At 32.0% G+C, this 13,840-nt stretch overlaps 2 protein-coding genes and 1 non-coding gene across 5 annotated transcripts; 2 read left to right on the forward strand and 1 right to left on the reverse strand.

Moving 5' to 3' along the window:
- Positions 1 to 1,430: 1,430 nt before the first annotated feature.
- Positions 1,431 to 1,504, forward strand: TRNAV-CAC. The gene has a single exon. It is a non-coding gene; the product is annotated as a tRNA-Val (tRNA).
- A 16-nt stretch (positions 1,505 to 1,520) lies between these two features.
- LOC111369377 (PRA1 family protein A1-like) lies at positions 1,521 to 6,994 on the forward strand. The gene is made up of 8 exons (XM_022990867.1): positions 1,521 to 1,908; positions 2,278 to 2,318; positions 2,414 to 2,492; positions 4,811 to 4,897; positions 4,983 to 5,071; positions 5,170 to 5,241; positions 5,331 to 5,455; positions 6,619 to 6,994. The coding sequence occupies exons 1-7, from the start codon at positions 1,751 to 1,753 to the stop codon at positions 5,432 to 5,434; spliced, it is 630 nt and encodes a 209-aa protein (XP_022846635.1). The 5' UTR covers positions 1,521 to 1,750; the 3' UTR covers positions 5,435 to 5,455; positions 6,619 to 6,994.
- Positions 6,995 to 7,820: 826 nt separating this feature from the next.
- LOC111369378 (thymidylate kinase) lies at positions 7,821 to 10,804 on the reverse strand. 3 transcript variants are annotated; one of them, XM_022990869.1, is made up of 7 exons: positions 10,540 to 10,804; positions 10,337 to 10,411; positions 9,657 to 9,998; positions 9,378 to 9,489; positions 9,223 to 9,282; positions 8,649 to 8,753; positions 7,821 to 8,226 (listed from the first exon to the last, which is right to left on the reverse strand). In XM_022990869.1, exons 2-7 carry the CDS (start codon positions 10,372 to 10,374, stop codon positions 8,110 to 8,112), a joined length of 774 nt encoding a protein of 257 aa, XP_022846637.1. In that variant the 5' UTR covers positions 10,375 to 10,411; positions 10,540 to 10,804; the 3' UTR covers positions 7,821 to 8,109. The 3 variants fall into 3 exon arrangements, with proteins under 3 accessions (XP_022846637.1, XP_022846636.1, XP_022846638.1); XM_022990868.1 differs by having other exon boundaries at positions 10,337 to 10,804; XM_022990870.1 differs by lacking the exon at positions 10,337 to 10,411 and having other exon boundaries at positions 10,540 to 10,803.
- Between the last annotated feature and the right edge of the window lie 3,036 nt (positions 10,805 to 13,840).

Here is a 13,840-nt window from a genome sequence, read left to right on the forward strand (position 1 = left end):
AGAGGTACATGTATGCTTTGCATGATTTAATTGAATGTTTTAGTGATTAAATTTTTAAATTTAAAGAATTTATGGAATTCACGTGCATATAATAAAAAATGATAATACTTAGGTGTTGTTTGTCCCATATTTATAAATTATTTATAAACACTCTAAAGCTTTTTATTTTCATATATCAAGAGACCTATAAATATTATTTATTTATCTACCACTTATTTTTTATTTATTTATAATTCGTTTACCACTTCTCAAAACATGCTTTTAATAATATGAAACATGACGTTATTTTTACTTTAAGATGTGATGATTATCAAAATAACATGAAATAGTTCTACGTTTGTATTTTCTGTTTACTAAGCCATTGTTTGGAGGATATTAAAATTAGATTTTTAGTAAATGTTGATAAATGATGATAAAATTTGTTATCGAAAAGTTATGAATCTCATTAAGTATATGGTTAAAATTTTATTATTGATTTTGACTTAAATTAAAATTCGAATTTTAATCATTACGAAACAGGGCTAAATATATTTTTCATATTCACGATAATACATCTTCACACAATATCATATATTAATACAAATCTAAACCAACCTAGTTAATTTTAACAATTTATTTATATTAAAAAATTATAATAAATACAAAGGATGTTAAGGTTAATTTTTGTATCACCTTATACATTTCAATGACATTAGACTTTATATATAATATGGCCTTTCTCACATAACTAAATGTACGCTGATGATATGAAATACAAGTATATCGTGGCACACGAAATCAGCAACTCAGATATACGAAGAAAATTGTGAGTAGGCACATCATTGCACAAAGTTAGGCACATCATGGATATGAAGGTAGCAACTAAGGTGTAGGAGCTTGAAAGGCACCTGTAAGACATATTATCTAATGCATGTTAGATACCCATTAATTTATTTTATGGTTTGTTATAGAATCATTTTCAATCATACATTTACAAAATGAAATATTTTATATTTAAATTCAAAATCTTTTTCTACTTTTTCACCACACATTCTTTTAAATGTACTATTCAAAACTTATTTTTTCCCAATTAATGAGAATCAACCAGACTCTACTAAATTAAGATACAATAACCAAACCCCTTCACTCGTGATTGCAGGTGAACCCAGTATTCCACCTCTGCAATGAATTTGGATCACATTCGTTAAGGGATCAGGGAAAGCAATTACGCTCCCGTTTAGTTCACATTCTCCTTCTCGTTCTTTTTTTCTCTTTTATTTTTAATCTTACAATCTTTCATAAAATAATATTACACGTAAATAAAAAAAATCATTCTTTTTCAATCGTACATTTAAAAAAAAAACCAAAAAAAAAACACTATTCTAAACATTGGGGGGCCAAACGAAGAATAAATAAGAGAATAAGAGACATAGAAGCAACTAGTAGAAATTGTCTGGGTGGTGTAGTTGGTTATCACGCTAGTCTCACACACTAGAGGTCCCCGGTTCGAACCCGGGCTCAGACATAATATGTTATTAATATTTTTCTTTTCTTTTCGATTTTTTTAGCATCAAGCGCATCGCAATTTTTATTTTTCTCCAACCTTTATTACATTTGCCTGCCAAATCCTATGAAATCAAATACTAATTCGAGATTTCCTTTCTTGCTCCTTTTTCGTGTTTAATTTGTGGTGTTTTATCCTTATATTTCTTCACCTAGGGTTTCGCGGAGTTAAATAGCTTGTCGATCAAAGCATTACTTAATTAATAAAATGGATTGGAGCAACGTCACTGCAGAGGATCTAATGGAGGCACTTCGCGAAGTGGATTGGTCATCCCCGCCTCGGCCTCTCTCTGAATTTTTCTCCCGATTCGCTGTCCCCAATTCCTACTCCAAATGGAACAGTCGCCTCAAGTGTAATCTCTACTAGTACGATCCTCAGTTATATATCTCTACACGTTGTGTGTGTGTGAGAGAGAGAGGGAGGGAGAGATTTGTGTGTGTGTGCGTGTGTTTTTTTTTTTTTTTTAATTACTAGCTTCATGCTTTCTGTGATTATCGAGTGGTTGAATCTGTACTACTTATGTTAAATTTATTAAATAGGAAGAGAAAAAAAAAAGAAACATATTTTGTAGGACGTTTAGATTTGTGCGGTATGTTTAATTCGTGGAGCGTTAAGCTTGGTGCCTAGTATATTCGTTTGTTTTTTCACAGCAAGAAAAGGAATAAAGTTGTGCAGCTGTTGATTTGGAATTCTACATACTTACATTTAGTAATATATTTTGCGGTGTCTTGCAGCTATCGAACCAATTACTTCATAATGTTTGCGTTTATTCTTGGTAAGGGAGCTCAATATGATGTTCAGTACTCATTTGGTTTTATGTATTAGCACATGGATACTAATAGATATAAGCATGTGCATTTTTCAATTCAGGGTTGGGATTTTTCAGGAGGCCACTAGCTGTTGTAGCTGCCCTATTAACAGCTCTCAGCATTGCTTTTCTGAATGATAGGTATTCACTTCTGCTCATGTGATGCTTTTGAATCAAATCCACAAGTATAATCATTAGTAGCTATAATCTTAGCCTATGTTTGTAAACTATTTTTAAATGCTCAAGTTACTCTTTATCCGCACATTTCAAGGGACCTAAAGTGCTCTCCATTTATCACCAGTCATTTTTATCCATTTATAATTTGAACTGTTTATGAACACTTCCAAGTTCTTACTATTAGAATTTTGTGATTTAGATGTTCATTTGTCATAGTTGGCCAATTTTTTGTTGCTTCCAAGATTTTAATAATATAACAATATAGTTATGTAAACTGGAGATAGATTGATTTGTAAGAACAATGCTCAGTTTAATCTTCTAGTGCAAGCAGTTTGTATCATTAGTAATTTATAATCATCTCACTATGTTGGAGACAGTTATTTTATTGTTTTGAGTGAACTGTACGACCTATTAATCTCTGATTACAGGGATAGTTGAAGATTTAGAAGTAGCTTAATAATTTGTATTGAAATGTTAGGACAAGGCAAGTAAATATTTCTTAGAGCTAGAAAATTAACTACTGCAGGTTTGATTGTACTTTTAGCCCCCGTTTGATCCCCATTAAATTCAATTACATTACATTCCATTCCATTTTTCTCTTTCCTATTTTCAACCACACAATCTTCCATAAAATAATATTACACGTAAATCGAAATTTTTTTCTTCTTTTTCAACCACTCATTTTTCTAAAAAATACTATTCCCCCTATTTTCATTTTTAGGTAATGGGGATCAAGCGGGGGCTTAATAATCTTTATGTGGAATCATGATATCCTTTGTGCATTTACTGGCTTTATATTTGATAAGGAGCATTAATTGATGCTTGCTATCCGCATCATGTATTTCCAGTTTCTCCATCTAGAACCATATATTGACAACTGCATTCTATGGAACAAAGTTTGGCTAACATTGAAATACATGTTCTACAGTTCAGTTATTTGGAAGAATAACTTTAGATTCTCTAGAAAGTGAAATGTGATAAAGATTTGATTACTACGTAAATCACAAATGAACAATTTATTTATTATTATTATTTTTTTGAATTGTTAGTATTTGACCAAGAAATCTGATATTCTGAATCGAGTTCAGACTTGTCCCTAAGACCGTGGCACCTGAAGTAGATCCAATTCTCTTTTCATCTATTGATTTCTGTGAATTAAGGAAGCAGACTTTTAGTCAAAAACATAAAGATCAGGTTAATCCCAGTCGCTAATTATATAACAAGGGCTAGGATGAGCTGTTAGCCAGAAACATTATTTGATTTTAACCTTATAAATTTCTAGTGACGATGAAAGATTATAGGTTTTTGAGTAGATGGTTAGGATTTACAGCATGATGGCTAAATTTAATAAGTTTACTTATAAGTAAATAAGGAAGGTTTGAAATAATTAACATTTTACTTGTCACAGCAAGTTACTTTTTTGAAACTGATCTAAGAGTTATTTGGTAACTTTTCTTCAGTATTTTTTTAAAAAGTGACATATCTGCACGTGTTCTTATACAAAAATTTACTTAGAGGTAACTCCCTTTCCCTTGTCATAACATGTCGGCAGGGCTATTAATGGAAAATAAAAATTGGTCACATTGATAGAAAAAGAGTAATTTTGTGGATTTGATATGTTGCCAATAGAGATTTAATTAAATTATTCAGCCCTGCTACTGAGCCAGGCTCAGTAACAGGCTCAAAAACAGGGGATTTCACTTACTTTTTTTTTTCTTTCCAGATCTAAGGTCCGAGGTGTTGCCACCTCGGCTTCCTATTTTTGAGCCTGGTTTTGCACCTGGCTGAGTAGCATTTTTCTAAATTATTAACTTCACTCTTTGGTTGGATTATGTAAAATGTTGATCATCCATCTGCATATTAGTCGAATGCAAAAACCAAACATAAATCCTAGTGTGCTACATAAGGATTGTATATTATGAAAATTTCTGCTATTGTAAAGGTTTTATCGGCCTTGTGTTTCTTTGTTTCTCTTTTAATTTCATATGTTGTGATGGAGATTTGAGGTGGATTCAAGGGCATGAGTTTGTAACACGTGGCTGGGTAAAATCATAGGCTCACAGTCAGACACTCTTGTTATTTAAAACATATTCTTGTTTCTGCATGTTATATTTTCGGAAAAGGTTGGAAATTCTACTGCAAACATTTTTTTCTCAATCTGTTTCAGTGCCTTTTCCTTTATCCATAAACAAAGCTGGCTCTGTTTGATGCTTTTTTCCGGAGTTCTGAGTAATTATTTCTTCATTAACCCTTCTCCATATTGCTAAGATCTGTCCGTACAGCTTTGCAGGTACTTTCAGTGAAAAGGTGACAAGAACAGTCAGGCAGTTTTCTCCACATTTAGCTGCAAAAATGAGACCTCCCCATACGTAAGTACAATTGTAACTCTGGAATTACTAACTATTTCATCCTGCTTCTTGCTAGAATTTCTGATATATGGCTGATATATTCTAGGCCCGTTATTCGGGGGCGTCCATCTGCCAAAAGAGCAATACATATATGTGGACAGCCTCGATGGGTATTTTTCTCGATATTGGCAACAGGTATTGGGATACTCTACTATGGTTTCTTTCTCCTGTATGACTTAAATGTTTGTAATTCCTATTGTAAGCAATTGTTTTCCTATTTGTTTTTTCTCCAGTGAGTTTCATCCTTTGGTTTCTCTCTTGTGGCCTTATTACTTTCTTATTGGCATTTGTTGTTGGCCTTCTTGGTAATGTCATACTTCCTATTATAATTTTTTTTTGCTTCTATTTGTATATTCTTTTATAACTTCCATTTCTCTCTCTCTTTCTCTCTCAGTCACCCTTCTTCATGCAAGCTTGAGAACACCTAACCTGAAAGCTCGTTTGAACACATTCCGTGAGGAGTTCCGTGCTGTTTGGCGAAATCATAGTGAGCTGTAGCTGATGGGAAATAAAATACATGTTAGCAGTTTTGACTTGAACTTTACCTTTATGTTGATTTCATTAATCCTACTATGTTTCAATGTCCACATAGTTTCTGTGTGACCTGTGTCTTTCAATAGCTTTCTGCATTTCCATGTTTAAGCTGCCTTGTTTAATGGGATGGGATGTTTAACTAACAACTGAGGTGGTACCGGTCTAATCTAAGTTAGTTGTGCTCTAAGGTGCCAGACAGTATTCGAGGTGCTAGTTCCCAGGAGGCTATTGATACGGTAGCTCACATAGGTTGCTTCATTCTTGTGAAGGAAAGATGGACGTAGTTGTCTTTGGTTCCTGAAAACCTTGAGCCTTTAATGTCAGCATCAATCATTTTATTTCCGGATTAAAGGTTTCATGGTGTAAGATCAAAAGGTGAGAGGCATTGAAGAAGTAGAAGAGAAAAGAAAAAGTTGGAGAAGAAGAAGATATAATATCTAAACCTGTTTAAAAGTCTTCTTGATACGTGCACCACACTGAACTTTCTCACCCCCAAAAAAGACAATGAAATCATAATGAGAGTCCTCGCTCATAAGAATATTGAATGGAGAGGAATGTGAAATTTGACTAGGTGTTTTTTAACTTAACCATATACAGTTTAACTTTCTACCCAGAAATTCCTCAAGTTGGTTATCCTTTTAAGTATGATTCCGTTTTTTTCCCTTCTCAAAAAAAAGATCAACGATTATCTTTTACGGTTATCACTTCCCACTGTTAGTGGAATTAAATATTTTTCACTTTTAATGTGCAGAAAATGTATAAGTGAGGATTATTTGAGGGTCATTCATTGTTGTAGCTTGGAATGAGGCTATTGCCTTTATTTATTTATTATTATTTTGGTTACCATATGTTGGCATCCACTTGATTTCTTACTAGGAAATTTTATTTCTTTCTTAAATTCAGCAAACATGTACTCTACATTTTTATAATAACAAAATTGATGATTTTTATTTGTCGTATTATTCTCTCTTTAGAAAAATATAGCTAAATTTCTATTGATCTGTTGGTATTAGAACATAGTAAATCATGTTCGCCATAGGAACATAGAATGAAGTATCTGATTGTTTGGTATATTGTCTATCGTCTTGTTTATAATCCTGTTATTTGGATTTTACGGTGATTTCTGCTGCCTCTGCCTCTCCATGTAGGGACCTCATATCAGCCATCAAGATAATGCATCATACTCTTCTGAGAGTGCTTTCTATTGATGGCGTTGCATGATAACTTTCTTCATCCCAGCTGCCAAGTTTTAAGAAAGAGGCTGCTTGTGTATGCTACTATGGGGTTGTAAATTTCTGGAATTCTTGTTACAGGTAAATAGACTGTATCGTTTGTTAATGCTTTTAAGAAATCCTATGAGATTCATGTGCACTCCATTGCTGAAAGATTTCCTAGAATGATGAATTGAAATCTGTCCTTAGTGCGCTTTACGAGATCATGTTAATTTTCACAAGGATGGTGATTTATAATTCTAGCAAAAATGTGAGTGCTATACATATCCATGTGGTGTGTTTTCCTCCTTTACTCTGAACGGCAAGCACTTTTACAACCAAAATATGAATGACTATCTCTGGCCAAGCATTACATTTCGAATTGCTCCACTTGTGTGCTCCTTGGATGGTTTACAATCATGAATGCAGGTGCAGATGTGTAATGACCTGAGCATCTGTGTATAAGCTATTATATTATACGTACTATTTGCTTCAAGAGAACACCTATCTATCTTACCTCGCATGGTTTTGTATTGTGTCTCCATGATTCAAATGTAAAACCTCTACTTTATGAGGGATTTAAGTTGTATTTTATTACCAATTGATAGGCCAGGGTCGTTACAAGTTGCTTTGGTTGCCTTCATTTGGAGTCTTCAGACAAGTTTAATATCATCTGCTTAACATGAACTCATGCTTTGGAAAATTTAGTCTCATCGCCGGATTAGATGGAGTGATTTGGGTTCTCCCAAATTAGCAGATTCGTAGTTGAGAAAAATGATGACATATAACTAACGATGAGAATATGAAAACATATTTTAATCGGTTGGGTGTTCCGATTTTACATCTGTTTTTTTCTCGCATATTATTTGCAAAAATGTGCAGGGAAAGAAATCACAGCCTGAAGGGAATTCTTTCAAGGGAAAAAATCGCGAATGGGAAAAAGTTAATAATATATTCAACCCATAAGCTTGTTTATGTATGTGTAAACATTGGGAGAGGCGTAGGCAGTTTATATGAGTTTGATGGGATTCAGATTCGTACCATCAGCAATACGTTCAGAATTTCAAATTCAAGAATAGCAACTAAATGCAAGGATTGCACTCATAACATGACTTAATCCAACACTTTATGGCACGAGCTGATAACAGAAAAGTAATTTGTAAAAAAGCTCAACGGCAAAAAGAGTTACTTAAGCTATGCATACAAACACATTTTTGTCCTGAAATGGAAAAGCAGCATTAGCAATACAAAGAAGTTTAATTTGGCCACATGGGCCAAGTGTCCTCTAGTTTACGATCATTGTCGTCTTGACTGCAAATCTTCAGAATTAGACAACAAAAACGACCTGAATTAAAATTACACTCCTCTTTCATAATCACAGGCAAGACTGTCTCAAACTTGTACTCAATTGGAGTTAAAAAAGGAAAATTAGGATAACCAGAGCTCTGAAAGAGGTTTCCCTTTTACGCATGCCTCCACACAGTTCAGTACAGTTTCTCTCACCTGTTTCTCAACATCTTCAATTGGAAGCGTGGCATCTATAATCTACAATGAGGACAACAAAGAAAGGTTAACGGTAGAGGAGCAATGGTGTCTGATCACATAAGCTTATTAGAGTCGGCTTATGAAAAGGCAGATATTGACATTTTGTTCTACGGCAAGGAAAATAACAGCAAGACAAATCATAAATTTTTAATATACCACCACTTCAAGATTTGATACGTGACATGATATGCCACACACTAATATGTTGCCAATCTGAAACTGGAAGTTGGTGTCAAAGGAAATGTACTGAACCCCAACAGGGGAGTGAGGCAAACCCAAAGATTGATCACCGGGTTATTAGACTTCTAACACACGTGTTCGTATAATCTAAACTTCTACTTTTTAAAGTTTCGTACTTCTTCAAACACGATCTGCAGCGTGTTGAATGTATAAAAGTATCAGAAAGGGCTAAAATTCATTACCTTCCATGAGGCATCACGAAGAGTCTTGTATGATTGGGCAACCTTTTTCTGAAATTCAAGCTTCTCATATCTCTCTTCTCCATAACCTCCACGTTCAGCAGCATTCTAAGAATTTCAAAGCAAGTTTAATATACAGCAGGCATACTTGATGTAGAAAGTTAGAAAAAAAAAATTAATAAATTCTACAATTGTGTCATTCATATCACACAAGACTACATAATTGGCACACAAGATGTTCAAATGGATAGAGATCAAAAGAGTAAGAAATGAATGTACAATACGACTGATATAATCAATAATGGTGCAAGGGTTCTAAAATACGAGTCTTCTCTACTATGTTACATCTGCAAAAGCATGTAAATAAAATGAGACTTATTAGTCACATGCCATGAACGTATGTAAATACACCATGCAAATTCACCCTACATAGATAGTTTGAAACTACGAAGAATAACCCAGTAACCTGAACAAATATTTTCACTGAAACATATAAGATGCCAATATGCAGATTCGAGATTAAGAGGAAATTCAATGTTATACAATGCAAATAAAGAGTGCATCCAAAATTACTTACTTCGGGTGATATGTCAAGATATAATACCAGATCAGGAGCTAATAAACCTATCTCCGGAGCCTGCACAAAAGGCCTCACAATTTAACTAGCTTCAAGAATTATTATTTAAAACTCAGCAGAAGTTATATTATGAATATCACTGATGACATCTGCACCTTACACCACTCCATATTGAGCCCTTTGGCAGACGAGAAAGCAACACCAGAATAAGAGTAACGATCAATGATAAGAGTGGTTCCACTCTTCAGCTTAGACTCCATCAATGATCTACATCAACAAGATCAGCAATCAGGTATCAATCTTTCAACTTTAATGTGACTTCAAGAAAGCACTATTTTGAATAACTGTGTTGTGGCTGGTACAGAATGTGCGTGTATGAAAAGTCACGAATGTTGTCCAAACCGAGAAGCAAGCAAACTCAGCTCAAAACTAACCTCTTCTCCCAACGATTTGCACTGAAGAGAAGATGGATTGTGTGATCATCCAGATGTGATTTATTGGCAAGATAAGAAGAAATCATTTGCCCAACATTCGTAGTTCTATCAGGAAATCTCCATGATTCGACTGTATGTCCTAACTCTTCCAAGTATGAAAGTAGTCTGCTTGATTGAGTGGTCTTCCCACACCGATCAAGCCCTTCTAAAACAATTAAAGCGCCTCTTGAATCACTACTGAGATTATTTTCCATGTGAATTTTTCTTGATGAGAACTTGAATGGAAATTTCAACTTGTAGGTAAAACTTATTGATAATCTCCCTGCTGCTGTTGCAAAATTTCTACGAAGAACAGCAAGTTACAAACAACACACACTAACTTACAAATGAATTTCAACAATTTGTCATATTTCTCAACAAAATACACAATCCTATTACATGTGAAAGCTATCGCATCATTCAGTTTAATCCCAAATAGATTATATTAGAAACCTTGCTGTCGAAACACACATCCAACACATTAAAGGCATTTCATCAAACACCTTATAACTTCTCGGGTTTACAACTGAAAGTTTTCATTTTTCTCAAAAGATTATAATACTTTATTCGATGATCAATTGGAACGACACATTAATATAATTAACCAAACAATATAAGATTTGTGCATAATAAAATCTTACAATGCCTTAGAAACGGAGAAACAGCAAGCATGTGTCATTTCCTATGCTCCAAAATAGATTTGACAGAGAATAATACTACAAATGTTGGCAGATCCATTCAGACAAAACCAGAAAATTATGCAGTAAAAGATAGTTCTGATGCATGAATTAAACCAGAAAATTGAGAATTTGATTTGCTAAGTAATAAAAAGAAAATGACTAACTGTTCAAGGCTTTGGAATTTTGCGCTTGATCTGTTAATTGGAACTGAATCCCCTTTCTAAAGAAAAATTTCAAGGAATTTTGAAACAAAACTACAAGGCCCGGCCTTTCCAAGATGCACAACAGAAGAAAATTTCAAAATATAAATTAGAAGGAAAAAAGTTCCACTTTATGTGTGCGCGGGAAAAATAAAATCAGCACATGAAAGAGATAATTCCATCTTCGGCCCCAAATATTTTTCAAGCGGAGCACTGTTTGACGTGATTTTTGTTTTTTCTTGAAATTCAATTTTTAAAATAACTTCATATTAATAAAATGCTTTTAGATCAGGTCAAGTAATATCTTTCTTTAAGAACTCTTCTAATTAGAAGAAATACTTTTATAAAATTAAGTCAAACGAATTCAAAAGCAGCTTTTGAATTTCCAAATTTTTTTTGACTTTTCAAAAATCATATCCAACGAAACCTCAATTATGTAGTAGTAATATTTGGCGAAATTCGAGATATGGTAAACCGACACCAGTTGATCTAAAAATCAAATGCACTTTCACCGCGATGGATAGAAATTAGCTATGATTTATAGTCTCTATTTTTTGTTTCTTTCCTTTTTCCTTCATTTTTTTTTTATTTTTTCTTTCACGGAGATCAATTTGAGGGTCTCAATAATTAAGCCCCCGTTTGGCCCCCACTTTAGAGAAATGAAAATTGGTAGAATAGTATTTTTTTTGAAAAAGAATGGTTGAAAAAGATGAAAAAAATTTCGATTTACGTGTAATATTATTTTATGGAAGATTGTGTAGTTGAAAATATGAAAGAAAAAATGAAATGTAATGTAATGAAAATTAATGGGGACAAACAGTGGCTAAATTTTAATATATATTTCATAGTCACTAAACTATGCCAAGTGTTACTACTTAATAATTGAACTTAAAAATATTTTTCAATGATCGCTCAACTTTGTCAAATGTTTTTACTTCATAACTAAACTTAAAAATGTATTCTAATGATCACTGAACGATGCATCATGTTACTCATTTTAAGGTGCATAGTTCGGTGATCATTAGGATATATTTTTAAGTTTCGTTATGAATTTGTAACACTTCGTGAAATTTAGTGAATATTGAAATACATTTTTAAGTTCAATTATTAAGCAGTAACACTTGACAAAATTCAGTAGCCATTCACGTAATTAACCCAAAGTTTGTTTACGTGGAACAATGTCCCAGAAATCAGGATGAACTACCCAGGTCACGGAACAGGTGATTTTCAAAATATTTGTTATTAATGAAAATTAAATTATTATTTATAAATGGAGATGTGATATTTTTCAAAATAAAATTATAAGATGGAGGTTAATTTTAAGATATTTATTTTAACGAGAAGAATGAATTTTTAAAAAAATTGCAAAATGAAGTATATTTTAGTTTGAGGAAATACCTATAGGTAGCCTAAATACATGACCAATTTAGAAGATTAGACCAAGAAATATAATCATTTGAAAAATAGCCTTTGAACAATATTTTTTCCAAAAATACCCCTTATAGAGAATTTGCAACTAAAACCACTACAATGTATAAAAACCTTCAATTAGGTCCTCAGAGAAATATAGATCATAAATCTTTAATAAATTTAAGCCCAAATATTATACAAAATTTTATTGAACTAAGAAATGCAACAAATAGTGAATTAAATTATTCAAAAGAAGATCTAAAAAGTTTCTTTATCGAATATTTAAATCCAAAATTAAAACATAAAATTTTTTATATAAATAAATGAGCAATCAAAATCAAAAATGACATACATAAAATAATCATTAACCTGGAAAGAAGAATTTAAAAATTAAATATAATTATTAAAGAAAAAGTCTTAACAAAAGATAGTGAATTTTATAAATTTTATTGTGATATTCTAAAAACTTATGAAGATTTTAATTGGCTCGAAAATCTTAACCCCTCCGCTGCACACTCCAAAGAAATGGTATCGGAGCCATATTACGAATCTAAAATTATGATGAATATTGTAGATGAAGAAAATATAATTGAAGAATTTTGAAAAAAGTAGAAAAAATAAAAAATCTAGTTATCCCTATTTACCTAAAAACACTACAAGTGAAAGTTTTGAGAATATACATAAAAAATTAGAAAATTTAGAACATAATCTACAAATAGGAAATGCTCTATTAGATAAAAATCTTAAAGGAAAAGATAGAATTATAATTAATCCACCTCAAAATTTTAGAATAACTCAAAAAGAAAATAATAAAGGGAAAAAACATGAAGAAAATCAATATATAATTACAGATGTATAAGATTTAGAACAAAAATTTTTAGAATCTACTGGTGAAGAATATGATGAATATAAAAAACAGTTAGAAGAATTAACTGAAAAAATGGAAAATACGAAGATGAATACTAATCCATCATCAAGTCGAAATATAAAAATAGAATTTAGCAGTTATGAAGAATATGATTATCCTTAGGATGCTACAATACCACTTAAGGATGATATTAATCAATATAGAAAAATATAGAAAAGATATACTGAAAATATGAGAAAATAATCTATAAAAGAAATAAATCCAGTGAAATCTTACGATGAACTAATCCACACAACAGGAGTATGGTTAGACCTAGATTGTGTAGATAAAAATAAAGCTATTGAAACTTGGATAAAAAGTACAGACTTAGCAATACAATTCAATAAATGGGAAACATACAACTTTTGAATTTATAGAACATACATTCAGATGAATCGTTTCTGAATGGTGGAGAAAGTTACCAGAATCTATAAAAGGATGAATAAAATATGGAGATAACAGAACTGAATTATTAGATAATAGGAATACTTTAAATGATCAAAATATACATGAGCTATTAAAAAGATTTGAAAAAATCTTAAGAATATAATTCTTAGGAGATAAATATGCTTCTAATGAAGAAGAAAGAAAACAAGATGAATATAATGAAGGAATGATTGCAATGAAAAATTTAAAGATATGTGATATGTGTGAATTAGAAAGATACACATTTAAATTTGAAGAATTATACTATATATTAAACCAAGGAGATTATCAAGAAAATAAATTTATATTAAGATCTTATTTTACTAAGTTACCATTTCCATGGGGAATTAAGTTATTAAAAGAATATGAAAAATTATTACCTCTAGGAGAAGAGGTAGGAGTAAAAATAGATAGTTTTGAAAGTAAAATTGAATTTACAAAAAGAATGATAGGCATATGGTGTAGAGAAGCTCTTGAAAGTAAGAAAGCATATAAAATAAGAAAGAATTCCTTATGCTGTTA

Source organism: Olea europaea, chromosome 20 (assembly GCF_002742605.1).
Source record: "Olea europaea var. sylvestris chromosome 20, O_europaea_v1, whole genome shotgun sequence".
Taxonomy (NCBI): Eukaryota; Viridiplantae; Streptophyta; class Magnoliopsida; order Lamiales; family Oleaceae; genus Olea; species Olea europaea.